Source organism: Nycticebus coucang, chromosome 19 (assembly GCF_027406575.1).
Source record: "Nycticebus coucang isolate mNycCou1 chromosome 19, mNycCou1.pri, whole genome shotgun sequence".
Lineage (NCBI taxonomy): Eukaryota > Metazoa > Chordata > Mammalia > Primates > Lorisidae > Nycticebus > Nycticebus coucang.
The window spans coordinates 19,991,379-20,007,389 of NC_069798.1; the positions used below are offsets into that span (position 1 = coordinate 19,991,379).

Here is a 16,011-nt window from a genome sequence, read left to right on the forward strand (position 1 = left end):
AGTAGGGAATAAAAAAGACAAGCTCTAAGAAAAACTTGCTACAAGATACCCAGATATTTAGGTTGGCACCCATAAGACTTCACCCTCCTCTGTGTTATGTCATCATAGTTTTTTACCATCACCATCATGAAAACTAGATTAGAAATCAAGAAACCTGGGTTCTAATTCCAGGCCTGCTGCTAACAATCTAAACATGGAGAAAGCCTAGGATCTCTCTGTGCCCTAATTTGCTTATTTGTAAAATGAGGAGGTGGTAATAAATGCTTTTAAAACAGAATAGTAACATACAAGGTAAAGATGACTACCTAAATATCAGGATTTACGTTTTTCTTTTTCTTTTTTTTTTTGCAGTTTTCAGCCAGGGCTGGGTTTGAACCCGCCACCTCAGGCATATGGGGCCAGCGCCCTTCTCCTTTGAGCCACAGGCGCCACCCCTTAAATATCAGGATTTATAAAGGCAAACACATGCATGCCACAGGATAAAAAAGGAATGCTTTTGTCACCAGAGAGGAAAGAGCAGAATGACAAAGCATTATGAAAAGAAATGGGGATGAGGATGTCAAAAAGAACAAACACACTTTTAGCCCTGCAAGGAAGAGTCCTACCAAAAAACCAAAAACAAACAAACAAAAAAAACTGTCAAACTCTACATTGCCTTTAACCTAGTAATTCTACTTTAAACACAAATCCCCAAGGAAAATATCCCTAAAGAAAAATCAAAGTTCTCTAAAAAGAAATCTCCATAGCAGCACTATATATAAGAGAAAAAACTGGAAACAACCTGTATGTTCAAAAATAGAGGCACAGTTAAGCAAAATCTGGTTTTGCTAACAAAATGGAGCAAAGGCCTAGATGGCTATTGCTTAAAATACTGAACTATCTGCAAAGCGGGTGTGTATTCATGTGATTGTACATGAAATGTGAAGGTTGATCACAGAATTCCCTCTGCAATTTTCACCAAAAGGATATGGGTGAAAACCAGAAAAGAAAATAAAGTGGTATAACTAGTTCTCTGAGTTTGTTACTTGCATAAAATTCACTGCAATACCAAAATATAAAAGGTGGAGGGGGGATAAAAGACTTTCTAAACTATAGCCGGGTTTATACATTTCATGTTCCTTCTATATAGTTTTTCTTTTTTTCCTTTTCTTTTCTTTCTTTTTTTGCAGTTTTTGGCCGGGGCTGGGTTTGAACCCGCCACCTCCGGCATATGGGGCCAGCACCCTATTCCTTTGAGCCACAGGCACCGCCCTCTTCTACATAGTTTTTCTATAACACCTCCTTATATCTCCATCTAATGCTTAATGTTTCTCAAGCATTTTCACAGAGATTATGTTACTTGTTTAAAAAAATAATCGGTATTCATGGCATCGATGCACCAAAATATTAAACTTTTATACCAAAAGTGTGCCAGGTATCCCCTAGGCAAAAATAATACAGATCAGTGAATCACTTTCTCTGCCCAACATCCATCAGTAGAAAACTTTAGGAAGCATCTCGAGTTCGGAGTTATGATTTCAATAAGCTCTTGGGTTCTAACATCACCTTAATTCTATCAAACATGCTGTGAGGCAAATGCCTTGTGTTTAAGTCATGGCAAAAAATGACTGGCTGTCATTAAGTCCGGTTGTCTTAGCAATAGATTCCTTTCAGTTATAGTGTATATAACGTCAATGGGCTTGAACTTCAATACACAGAATTCACAGATATTAATTGTGGAATGGTATTTGGCTTCAGTGTATAGACAGAGCATTACATTATCATCCTAGCAAAAACTTCAAAACAATGGTGAAAGGTAAGAATTGTTACCTTGAATTATCCTAAGTAACAATTTTCCAAAAGAAACAATAACTGGTGATAACATTTTCATAAACAGAAATGTTAAGCTCTGTAAAAGCCTGTGTGATTTTCATACTTCTATAAAGTATGTTTCTTCTAATCAATATTTGAAAACATTATGTTTTAAGCTTTAAGATACTGGTGTTCTTTAACATATTCTGAGAATGATAAAAGAAAAAAAAAATAAAGGTGCCTTACGTGGAAAACTGCCAGAAAGTCTACCAATTAAAAGCATCAACAAGTGGATATACCAAAACTGTAGAAATTCTTCCAGAGACTACCAAAAACACTTCTCTCAATAATGGCTACAGCACAAAGTAAAAAATACTTTCAAACTTGCACACTTAAAAATTTTAGCAAAAATCCCAAGTTTCTGGGTTATACTACAAATATGTTGGCAGGAAGCTACATACAATTTCTGCTGTCACACAGCATTATCTAATAATTCAAAAAGAAGCTATCCTTTTCAAAATGATTCAACATACCAGAGTCATTGATCTTAAGTCAATAGTTTCTAGTGATACACCATGTGTTTATTTGTAGTCAAAAAAGTATAAGCTTTTAGAAAAAGAAATTACCTATTTAAAAACTGATCTCAAAAATATTGAAAAATGCAACATATTCCACTGACATTTTTTATCTGTCTGAATTATTTTATAGAGTTATATCAATATACTTTGCACATCTAACATGTATTTACAAACCATGCAGAAGAGCTCCAAGAGTTATATCAAGTTAAAGAAAATCTACAGACTGTGATTTGAATTAAATGAGATAGCAATTCAATGTTGAGACAGACTAACTCAAAACATTACCCATAAAAACACCATGTAATGAGGCAGAGACAGGAGCATGCTTTTAAAAAAATTATCAATTTCAGAAAGACGGCATAGGTGTAAGCAAATCCTAATTTAAATAGAAAATAAAATATAACCTGCACCCAAGAACTGTAGCACCTAAGAGTCCATTTACATTTCAAAGTCCTCTATCTAGGGTATTCTTAAGTATTGTGGCACTAACGTTTGTCAGTGCTATGGAGACACTTCAGTTAAAGCTCTGTAGTAGAGCTCTGGGTAAATTAATTAGTTGAGGTTACACAGATTTTCTAAAAGCAGCCTCAGAGATATTCAAGATTTGTGGGGAATTAGAATTTAAATACAACTTACTAATCAATTCTTCTGGCGTTCTTATGTCAATGACATTTCTCATGTAATAATAAATAAGCCCATGAAAATACTAATAACCAAAATTTATTTGCTTTCAATTAGCGCTAAAGGAAGGGACTTTCGGTTTCCCTTTTGATACTCAGGTTTTATTTCAGATTTCATTTAGACTTATTGGCAAGAGTTTCCATATGATAACTATAATGAACTTGATCCATATTTAAATGGGAAATGAGACTATATTTGAAACTCACATATGCTACAACTAAATTAGCTATCTAGTAATTGCTATAAACAATGTCATAACAAAAATATGGATTTCATGCTGCTACATGGAGACGTGTTAAATTTGTTCAAAATAATTTAGCTAAATATTAAAGTTTGACAGGTTTTATCAAAGGTAATAGCATAATAATCTTTTTCTTTAATTTAAAATACTAACTGAATTTTTGCTATGAACAGTTTTTTAAAACCATTAGAACCAGATATCCGATAAATATTATTCTTTAAAATATATAAAGTATGAAGAAAAATAGTAATGATCCATTGCACAAAGGTTCCAAAGGTAAATTTTAAAAGGAAGACATCTGAAGTTTTCAAGACAATGGGGGATTTCTAATTATGTATATAAGAGATTCATGAGCTCTTCTGTAATCCTAAAATAAAGTCCCTATAGTCTCATTATAGGGATGGTGAAAAATTCATACTTGTTATACAGTGGAGATGATTTAGACTTTTTTAATGGCTAATTTGTTTCACGAGCACAGACACTGTATGTATAAATATATCTTTGAAGATAGTACCACTGAGAAGAGGCTGGCCTTCATGCACATCCTTTGATAAGACTGCACTGTAAACATCTTCAGGAAATCCAGTCTTGCATAATGCGATCTCTCCAGTAGCCTCTACAGACGCCTGCAATACAAGAAAAAAAAAATGTGTGCAATGATCGCTACCTCCTTCAACCAAGAAACATTCCACTTGGCATAAAGCCTCATTTTTTTCAACTATCTTGTACAAAGAACCCCTTGGTTTCTGAATGGTTACAGTTAACATGCAGAGGGCAAAGGGTTAATCATTTTGATAACTGGAGTAGAAGAAACAAATCCCACTTGTCTAGTCCAGTAAAATCTAAATAATACACATTCTAAGGGCTGAACATTTCCATTAAAATGGTCATTGTGACTGAAGAACTATCAAGTGGGCATGGGATTGGGAGACAGCCAAGGAGTCTCTGAGCTCCACAAATCACCATCACTAACTTTTCAAGAAAAATGCATACATTCAAGTATACAGATCTCTGTATATTCATTTCATTCTTTACAAAGCTTGTTTTAATATGCCTTGTTCATGAAAAATAATAAAATTGGGCGGCACCTGTGGCTCAGTGAGTAGGGCGCCGGCCCCATATACCGAGGGTGGCAGGTTCAAACCCAGCCCCGGTCAAACTGCAACAAAAAATAGCCGGGCCTTGTGGTGAGCGCCTGTGGTCCCAGCTGCTCAGGAGACTGTCATACTCTACGGAGGGTGACAAAGTGAAACTCTGTCTCAAAAATAATAATAATACAATTATAACATACTACAGGATATGTAAGTTATTTTATGCCAAGTAACACCAATCTATCAAAATGATATTATTTCTTTAATTTGAAGGAATACATGAAAAATATAAGACTATGATTTCTTTTTTATACATTAAATTAGAAAGTAACTCTTGCCATCTTCTCTATTATCATATACATAGTTAATTACACTGTGTGCTTAAAACTCAAGTTAGGCTAATCCTCCAAATTAGTTTCACCTCTTCGTCCAGCCCTACTGACATAATCACAGGACAAGGAGGCCTCAGCAGAACTCCTATAGCACGCACATTAAACACAGGGAAACTCTTCCCTGCACCAGTGAGGACCAAATACAGGAGGAGGAAGAGCTGACTGAGGCCACCCAAGGCAGGGATTCCAGCAGCCACGGGAACAGCATTCGAAGCAGTCTTACTGGTGAGCAGAATCAGAAATTGAAAGGAAGAAGAAAGGAAGTCCCAGAAACTTAGGAAACTCACAACAGTCGCCTGGGTAAAGCAATACGCTGCAGCTTCTTAATTAAAGTACTACCTAAATTTATGCCTGTGAAATTTTGTCAGTACTGATGTCCCAAAAATGTGGACTAACCTAATAAACACTTTTCAAATCTGAGAAAATACAGAATAAATTAAAGCTTTATTAAATAGCACACAGTATTTATTCTCAAAAAATACCACAAGCAACAGTGAGGTACTTTTACAGATCCAGAAAATTAGCAAGCAGTTGTTTTTTTTTTTTTAAATCATAGCTGTGTACATTAATGCAATTGGGGGTACAATGTGCTGGTTTTATATACAATTTGAAGTACTTTCATCAAACTGGTTAACATAGCCTTCATGGCATTTTCTTGATTATTGTGTTAAGACATTTATATTCTACACTTAGTAGATTTAACATGTACCCTTGTAAAATGCACATGGTCCCACCATGTACCCTCCCTCCACCCCTCCTCCCTCCTTCCCTTCCTCTCCCTCCTCTTTCCCCTTCATCTTGGGCTACAATTGGGTTATAAGTATGGGTGCTTATAAATTAGTTTCATAGTAAGACTGAGTACACTGGATACTTTTTCTTCCATTCTTGAGATACTTTGCTAAGAAGAATATGTTCCAGCTCCATCCATGTAAACATGAAAGACATAAAGTCTCCATCTTTTTTAAGGCTGCATAATATTCCATGGTGTACATATACCACAATTTAATAGTCCATTTATGGGTTAATGGGCACTTGGGCTTCTTCCATGACTTAGCAATTATGAAGTGGGCTGCAATAAACATTCTGGTGCAAATATCTTTGTTATAAAGTGATTTTTGGTCTTCTGGATATATACCTAGTAGAGGAATTGAAGGATCGAATGGCAGGTCTATTTTTAGATCCCTAAGTGATCTCCAAACATCTTTCCAAAAGGAACACGTATTAGTTTGCATTCCACATTCACGCCAACATCTATGGTTTGGGGATTTTATGATGTGGGCTAATCTTACTGGAGTTAGATGATATCTCCAAGTGGTTTTGATTTGCATTTCTCTGATGATTAAGGATGATGAGCATTTTTTCATGTGTCTGTAGGTTGTGCACCTGTCTTCTTCAGAGAAGTTTCTCTTCCAGTCCCTTGCCCACCCTGAGATGGGATCACTTGTTCATTTCTTGCAAATACATTTGACTTCTCTACCTTTCACCATTAACAAAGATAGACTCTCATTGGATAAAAGATTTAAACTTACATGAAACTATAAAAATACTAGAAGAAAGTGCAGGAAAATACTTGAAGAAATCGGCCTGGGCGAATATTTTATGAGGAGAACTCCCCAGGCAACTGAAGCAACACCAAAAATACCTTAATGGGACCTGATCAAACTAAAAAGCTTCTGCACAGCCAAGAACACAGTAAGTAAAGCAAGCAAGCAGTTTTAATTCTGTCATGTGCACGAAAGGATGTGTATAAGGTCAAGGATATAGATGCACCAGCCTCATATAGACGTGAGTAAGCTGGTATAGACACATTGGGGTATAATTTCACAAATTCTAGTGAAGATGAATTTGGATATATCCTACATTTATGTATATTCCTAGGGAAACTCCCCATGGGTGCTCCAGTAGACATGCTCACATCCTAACAGCAGAAGCTGAAGACCACCCAGTTTCCATCAATAGGAGAATGGACTAATAACATGTCACATAACCAAAAAGAAATGCTTAAACAATATTACAATGCAACTGGAACTACATTTAACTACAGGGCTGTCTCTCAAGAGCAAAACAAAACAAAACAAAAAGTCAGTTTCTGTAAGTTTCAAGTAAGAGTGAAGAAGAAATATAATCGTAAATCAACCCAGGGGTGACTATTATCTTTAGCAACTTGGAAACCTATTTGTATGACATCCAGAAGTCTGACTGAAGAGAAAGCAAACTGCAGTATGAATTTTTCAAAAAAACAGAAAGTACAATTGATGATTCCATTTATATAAAATGTAGACACAAAAGATAATATAATGCTACGAACAAATACATGTGTAATAAGAATATAAAAATGTACAGGGCAGTGATAAATACCATATTTAGGATAGTGGCTTCTCCAGAGGAGGGAGAAATACGAAAGGTATAAGGGAAGATAGGTGGCTTTACTATTATCTATAATAATTCATTTTCTTTCAAAAAGACTTTGAAGGAAATAAGGTGAAATGTGAAGACCTACCTAGGCACACGTGTACAGGTTATAGTATACCCTACATGTCCTCTCTACTCTGCATATTTCATGACAAAAATGGAAAAAACTAAGAAGAAGTCAGGATTCCACCACCCATCAGGGTTGGGATGGGACACTGTGAAATATATTCTGGCACTTATAAACACTCAGGCACTTACATGGAGCAGCACTCGGTAAGCGAAAGCTTTTGCTTTTAGGTAACCAAAACAAAGAGAAGTTGCCAGATTGCTATATTAAATGCACGAGTGTGTTGTAAACCTGTGCTCCATGAACCTGTGCAGGGTCTGCCTCTCCACCTATAGTCCAGGCTTCTCACAGAGGTGAGCGTGGCAGGGCAGCGGGCCAGAAGAAAACAAGGACCCCGAGCAAGGAAGGGCACACTCCGTCCTGGGCTTTCGGGTTCAGTCAACATGAAGTTTTACAAGCAAGTGCCCAGAAAAAGTCAAAAGACTAGGGGAAAACAGCAAGTTTTTCTTTGAGACCACGACTTGTATCTTGATTCCCAGTGGGTCCGCCCCAAGGTAGAGCCATAGGCAGCACCGGGCTCCAATCCCACAGGAATGGGGCTTCAGGGCCATAGCAAGGCCCTCAGGGATAAAGGGGATGTTTCAGAGTTTTAGTCTCTAACTCGGAACAAAAAAGGGAACTCCTGTCGTAAACATACTACTTAGCCTCTCTGTGCTCATTTTTCTCATGTATGAAAAAGTCACATGTTCGCTGTGAGAGTTACTGAAACAGTGTCTGTAAAACACATCTCTAACAAATATTGGCTATGAATATTAAACACCTGTGTATTACTTTGAATCATTTCATATTCATCTTAAAACAGCTGAAAATTTTCTAAATGCTTCTTCCACAAGACAACATGGACCCACAAAATAATATGCTATTAGTATTAATCTATTGCGTGTTCTATTATTAATCTATTATGTGTTTTCTTAAACTCGTCTCCATAAAATTATTAAAATGTATTTCTCCCTATGTATTTATTATTAGTTTCCTCTCTTTCAGTTCAAAAATAACAAAGATAACAAATTCAAAAAAAAATGGGCAGCACTCAAATGGATACGATCTCCAACTCTGAGATAGTGCAGGTTTGCTCCGTGCCAAGCACGGTGCTGTAGAATTATCTCATGCAATTCTCCCAGCAACTCTACAAAGCTTGGCTGGTACTGGGGCTGAGATTTTGGAATACAATAGAGCTGGTTAATAGGATCCACTCAGGGAAGCTGACACCACTCTGGTGATAATGATTCCGGGGGGCACTGAACCTTCTCTAGTCCAACCTATAGCCAATGTTTGAACGTTCTACAATAGTGGTTCAAACTGGGGTGCAATTCTGGCCCCCATGAGACATCTGGAAATATGTGGACATATTTTTGGCTGTCACAGCTGGAAAAGTGAAGCTCCTGGCTTCTAGTGAGTGGAGGCCAGAGAGGCTGCTCTAATCATTACTCAGCACACAGCACACCACGCACAGCAAAGGAGTGCTCAGTCCAAAATGTCAACAGAGCATTTGACAAAGGGTGGGAAATACTGCTACACTGGGAGATCGGGAGCAGGGCACTGAGGGTGGCAGGAAAGTCAGCACATGAAAAAGGGGAGTCCACCTGCCTATTAAGACCCCCACAGTGGAAGCTCACTGTTTTCTTCCAACAGCCCATGAAGCTCTTGTTGGAGCACACTCCTCTTCAAAAGCCACACCCAGCCCCTGTGGCTCACTGCCCACGTGAACTGACCTCTCTGCCAGGCCCAGGATAAAGCTGAAAGTTCAGACAAAGAGAAGGAAGAACCCTCCCCTCAACGAGTTCACTGTGGGTACAAGGAGCAGGCCATGAATAACATGCACTTCCCTAATACTAAGTTTTGTTTTCATTTTCTTTATTTCAAATTAATATGAGGGTACAAATTTTTAGACTGCGTAGTTCTCACCTCCAGGGTAAATTCCAGTTGCAAAAGCCCCTCACCCAGGGGGGTGGTATACAATTCACAATGTGTGTGCACCATAGGTCAGATCCCACCACACACCCTCCCTCCTTCTGACACTTGTTCCCCTCCTTCCTTCCCCCGTCCCCCCCAATTTTTTAACCTTTGTATAATGCAGGGATCAGCAGGCTTTTTTTAATAAAGGCTAGACTGTAGATACTTTAGGTCTTGCAGGCCACAAGATCTCTGCTGTTCTATCTGCTGTCACAGGGCAAAAGCATCCGAGATGACTGGTAAGAGAACGAACGTGGTCGTGTTTCATTCTGATAAAACCGCATGTACCCCAAAGTCTGAATGTCACTTCATTGTCAAGTGTTCATAGATATTATTTCTCTTTTGAATTTTTTAAACACCATTTTAAAATGTGAAAAACACTCTTGGCCGGACAGAAACAGGCAGCAGGACTGTCGTTTGCAAAGTCCTGGAAGAGTAGGGTAATTTTCACACAACACGGCTATTTCACTTCTCATGATATCCCCCAGAGGAGGGCGAAACTGTCAGAGCAAACAGGTTGTCACACAAAAGTGCAGGGAAAGAAGAGGCAGGTTTCTAACCCTGCAGTATTCCCAAGCACAACTAACAATTACAGTTCTTTCGAGAAATATGTACTATTTACCACTGGAAATGGAGAAGAAGATACAGCTTCTGCCCTTCCAGAGTTTAAGGCTTAATGCAGGAGGTAAAGATATGCAGAGGGGGGTAGAGGGGCCAGGCAGGGTTCTAGGGGCCTTTTAAGCAGAGACCTGCAGGGGCAGGGCACTGAGGGTGGCAGGGAAGCCATCCCAGGTGGTCAGTGCTCCAGCTGAAACAAGGCAGCAAGAAAACAGCACAGTGCCTGGGAAATCACAACGAGTTCAGCGCCACCGGAGTCCAAGAAGCAAGGCTGGAAGTCACAAGTCGAGGCTGGAGGGTTATACGGGGTTAGATCATAGATGGTTGGCGATCCTGCTGGCCTGGAGCAGATTTTAAGCACAGGCAGATTGGATCTGATAGAGAATTCTCTGATTGCTTTGTGGGAAATACATGTGTGTACGTGGGGGTGGGGAGGATGACAAGTGACAACCGGGAGACAAGCTAGGACATAGAAGTGAATCAGGGCAGGGACTACAATGAACCAAGAAGAGCCCAACTTTATCCATCTGCAGCCACTTAACATGGACAGGACTTAGTGAGGCAGGGGCTCAGAATGGGAGGAAGGCGGCAATGATGTCCCCCATGCCTGTTTCCAGCCAAGTGACCGCGCACGTGGTGCCACACGCTAGGGAAAATGTCACAAACTTATGTCAGGAACAGAGTGGTAAAGCAGCAGAAAATCTGCTGGTGGACGTCAAAGGTGACTCCACAGCTGAGGTGACATTTAGGCTCTGATTTTAAATACGATTAAAATGTGGAAACAGCCTAAATGCCCACCAACCCAGGAATGGATTAACAAGCTGTGGTATATGTATACCATGGAATACTATTCAGCTATTAAAAAAAATGGAGACTTCACATCCTTCGTATTAACCTGGATAGAAGTGGAAGACATTATTCTTAGTAAAGCATCACAAGAATGGAGAAGCATGAATCCTATGTACTCAATTTTGATATGAGGACAATTAATGACAATTAAGGTTATGCGGGGGGGGGAGCAGAAAGAGGGAAGGAGGGAGGGGGGTGGGGCCTTGGTGTGTGTCACACTTTATGGGGGCAAGACATGATTGCAAGAGGGACTTTGCCTAACAATTGCAATCAGTGTAACCTGGCTTATTGTACCCTCAATGAATCCCCAACAATAAAAAAAAAAAAAAGAAAAGAAAAAAGAAATGTGCCAAGAGAAAGAGAAGGAAGTGGAAAGGGGCATTCTGGGCAAAAGGTAGGGCAGAACAAAGGCCCTGTTGATTTACGCTGAGCCTGTAGTCAACCAAGACCCCCCCGGTCTTTTTTACCAGCCAACTGGGCATTAGTAATTCCTCCCAGCTTTATGCATCAAGAAAGTCTAATGACACAACACCTTCATAAAGATGCGACCCAGATGCTAAAGACAGGGCTTGTTACCTGCCCAGACACAGCCCTTACCCCTCACATGCTCTGTAGGCAGGCAGCTTGAGCAAGGTGGCAGGTGGGGTGTTTGGAGCCAGCCTGCCTGGCTTTCAATCCCAGCTAGCACCAGTGAGACCTCTGAGAAGAACCAGTTCGCAAATCTGCATGATAAGAGTAATAAAAATAGCACTTACAGAGCTGACGTGAGGCTTTAATGAGCTAATATACAGAGTGGACATAAAGTTCACGTGTAATTTACTATGTTCAACTATTGTAAACTGCTCATGAACGTTATGTCCGCGTTATATGTAAGCGCTCAGGACCGTGTCCAGAAGAGGATGAGGAGGGATCATTCAAATGCATTAGCTATTAGTCATAACATTATTAATTCTCGTAGGACAATGAGAATCCAAAGCACGGCATACCCATCCTACAGCCCAGCAGCTCCTAAACTTACTCAGCAGAGCAAGCAATCTGGGACATTTGTTTAAAATATAGATTCCTGGGTTCCAAGACTCATTAAAACAGAAGCTTAAGAGATAAGATAGTCAAATCTGTACATTTAACAAGTGCTGCGCTACATTTGGTAGCCACGCTTCCAGCCCATAACCTCCCCAAACCTTTCTCAACTTCGGACATGGCACAGCTACCTTTAGGTGCTACTCACCAAGCCCAATAGCTTAGCAACACAGAGGAACCAAGACGTGATTTTTTTTCTGCTCATAGCAATCCCTTGTAGTCTACTTTTCTGTTTGAAAACTATAGCTTCTTGATTTTACTTTTTGTTTTGCTTTTAAGACGGACACTACCCCATCCTCAGTCCCCCAGCAATTCTCCTCTCCTCTACAATTTCTCAAGGAGATGGCGTAGTCACCATGTCCTCTCCACCCACCAGGGCGAAATTCACACTGGTCAGAGGATCTGCGCTCATTTAGTGCCACTCTGTGCTCCTGAACAATCAGCTCACCTATCTTGAGTTTCAATTTCCTCTTACAAGTATTTGCTCTACTCTTCCCAGGCTGAAGATCGACCTCCCTGTCTAGAAAGGACAGAAGTGTAATAGGAGTTGAGGAGTTCTGCCTGCCTGTTGAGTATCGGTCTCTCTGTTCTCATTCTGAACTCGTGGGGACATCGCTTTTTGTTCTTGTTCAAATTTTTCCACAGTCTCAATACTGTGAGCTTGAAAGCTCTCAGTCCACCACGCTTTCAGGTGTCCATTCCCATTATTCTTTTTTATAGTCATTTTCAGTCACTGGACCTGCTTTCCAATTTCCTCCAAGTCACTCCTAAATCTCAATTCTCAACCATTCCATGTGTGGCCACAGTGAACCAACTCTTCCAAGCGCCTTGCCTCTCCACCTTCCCCCCAAGAAGATCATTTATCTGGAAGCAGCCCAAACAGAAAGGAATCATTAGCTTTTCTTTCTGGTTCTGAAGACTGCCCTATTAAAACCTAGACTTATGTGTTTGGGTTTTTTACTGATTAATTTATTTAACATAGCAATATTTACATTTTTTTTTTTTTTTTGAGACAGAGCCTCAAGCTGTCGCCCTCACAGCAACTCATGGACTTAAGCGATTCTCTTGCCTCAGCCTCCCAAGTAGCTGGGGACCACACATGCCCGTCATAATGCCTGGCTATTTTTTGATTGTAGTTGTCATTGTCGTTTGGCAGGCCTGGGCTGGGTTCGAACCCACCAGCTCTGGTGTACATGGCTGGTGCCTTAGCCACTTGAGCTAGAGGTGCCCAGCCAATATTTACATTTCTAAAATAAGTAAAATACAAAATAAGATACAAAGGTTTTAAAAGCAAACTACTTAGGAATGTCTGGCTCACTTCTATGCATTATACATAACTCTTCTCCCCAAAATTCCCACTAAAGCTCTGATTATGTTGGTTATCACATACACTTAAATTTAATCGATTAGATGTTTTCCCTCAAAGCATCAATCTCTTCCTTTTGCCCGATCAGATATTGCAGATTAGTGTTCATAGATTACCAAATATAGTCGACAAAGTCAAAATCTTTTACTTTAAAATGTTCGCTCACCTTGATCAGGGTTAAAATATAGACAATAATGTGCACTGGGGTTGAGACAGAGGGCTCAGCAGTAACCCGCCCCCACCCCCTACTACCTGTGTGACCGTGACAAGCCGCATAACCTCAACTGTGCCTCACCTTCTTCCTCTGTGATCATATAGCAATAATAATTGTTAAAAGTATGGGCCACACAGGATGGCTAGGAAGAGTATAAAGGGCTTAAAAATAATACTCCATTCACCACAAGATAAGAGTTACCCAGTATTATTCTGCCACTATTGTTTTATCTCTTTGCTCTGGAGTACCTGAGAAATATTGTGAAGGAGTTTTGTAAAGTAGGAATATCGTAAAGACACCAAGTTCGCAAACAATAAAAAATTCATTCACAGAATGGACAAAAGAGACACCAGTGGAATTCTTCATAATCTGCGATTTGTGGGTTGGAGGTGGGGAGTGGTTGGGGGGAGGGCAGTAACTGTGCTAACACTTTTATTATGTGGTTGTCTTCCAAAAGACATAATTGAATAGAAACAGTTACTGAAGATACTGTTAAAAGTGGTTATTTGGGTACATGGTAATAATAATGGAACTGTCCAAGACCAATTCGGCATGACTAATTTTTTATTTTTTAATCCAATTTATCACCATACGATTACATTTGCCAGATTCTCTCCATCTCACAGGATTCCATCCACGATGTTGAAAGCTCTGCTAAGAAGATTATTCAAGAGCTACTACCGCTCTTTCAAGATTTTCTATGTCGGTAATGCCACTGATGGCAGTTTAAATTCCATACCCCTAAAAACATGCTTAAAATGTGCAGAAATTTAGCCCTGGATGGACCACATTTTTTTGTTTCATCATAAACATTTTTTGTCCCCCCTTCATTCAGAGGGGAACTGACTGCTTTCCATACTGGCCCCTTCACTCTTTCTTGCCTTCCCAACGTGCTCTAGCACAGCTCAGGTGCAAAGAATACCCTACCAAGGCCATGCCTTTGCCTAGTTCAACCACTTTGTGATTTCAATCTTTGCCTCAATTATCTTACTAGTATGTGTTCTTGAATAGCTCCAATATCACCAATTTTATATTCCTGATAGCCATGTCTTTTAATCAAATCAGGACAAATAGAATATTCAAATGATAGCAATGTTGTTAGCCAGGAACTCAACAATGCTGCTGAAATTGAACTCTTAGCTAGAAGACAGCACCACTTGATGATCAAAAATCTGAATCTGACACAGAAAATGTGCTTTAGAATGTCATCTTCCCAGGAGTCAAACTCATCAAAGCTTAGGACAACATGGGGAGACACACCAAGTGACAACTGCATGGTCCTGTGCGCAGTCCCGTGTCTCCTACACCCTAGCGAAGGGAGGATTTCTAGGCATCTAGATTTCCTTAAGTGGAGTCTCAAAAGACAGATAGGAGCTTACCACAAAGTGTATGTAAGTTCAATGTGATAGGGAGCAACAACACACCTACAGATTTAGGTGGCATGCAAAAGTTTAACATCATTACTACAGAGGCTAGGGAAGCTATCCAATTAAACTGACATTAAAAGTTCCAGAAGCACCTAAGGGAATTCCAGGCCAGACCTGTCTTCAGATTGATTCTGCCTCATCAACTCATTACACTCACCAGAGACCACAACACGCTAATGTACAATATCCAAAATGTCATCAGATAGTACAGCACTTGGCATTCCACCATGTTTATAATCAACATGGGAATTCATCAATGAAATACACTCAGTATAAGTGATTGCCAAAATCTAGAGTGCTTGCCAGGTGCCAAGAAGCGTGCTACAAAGCTTTCCATGTATTGTATCTTCCATGAGTCATCTCAATACCACCATGAGGTAGATACTGTCAGTTGCATCATTTTAGAGGCCAGGGAACAAACTTGAAGGAAATTGCACTAAGTCATTTAGCTGGTCAACTTAAGCGTGGTATTCAAACCAGTGCCAAACGGCTTTGGGGATCCCCTTAACCCAACCACTAGAAAAGCCATCAGGAAGCATTGATCTACATTGACATGTAACATGCCCTAACTGGCTAAGGGCAGAAGACTGTCTTACATGAATTGAGACCAAGTGCCAAACAGCTGGCTCCCACAATGACTTTTCCCTAAAAATAGGATTCTCATATATGGTATATGATACACAGGGTGGCCATAAAGTTCGTGTGCAATTGCATTGAAATTATAATAAAATAATGTCAAATGTTTCTGTTCCCTACAGGAAAAAACAATTTGCAAAAAGACACCTGTTCAAACTTTCTTAAACATCTTATTTTTTAAAGTTATTTGAATCAAAGTCCCAGCTCCACCCTTAGAAGTTTTTAGAAGTACACATAAAAAATTATTAGTAAACACCTATCACTACTGGTGCATTAATTTTCAGGGTGATATTTATGAGGGAATAATTACAGACTGCAATGAACTCTGTATACTTTCTGTACTCTGGAATCCCTTGTGTCAACATACAATTAGGCCCATTTCATAAAACCCAGAGCACAGCTTCACTTTTTAAAAATGATTATAGATGTTTACAGTCCCTGTAACTCCGGTTTAAGTTGAGCAGCTGGACCTAGTGATGATTTAGCTAATTCTGAGTCCTGATAAGATAAACACAACCCAATTATGACATTATTCTTGTGAGAAGAAAATAACCT

At 39.6% G+C, this 16,011-nt stretch overlaps 1 protein-coding gene across 1 annotated transcript in view; it reads right to left on the minus strand.

Moving 5' to 3' along the window:
- Window positions 1-16,011, minus strand: part of CDH2 (cadherin 2) — a 241,665-nt gene that overhangs the window by 206,347 nt on the left and 19,307 nt on the right. The window contains exon 2 of the mRNA XM_053571438.1: window positions 3,806-3,917. Within this exon, the coding sequence (XP_053427413.1) occupies window positions 3,806-3,917 (112 nt within the window). The remainder of the gene's footprint in view (window positions 1-3,805; window positions 3,918-16,011) is intronic.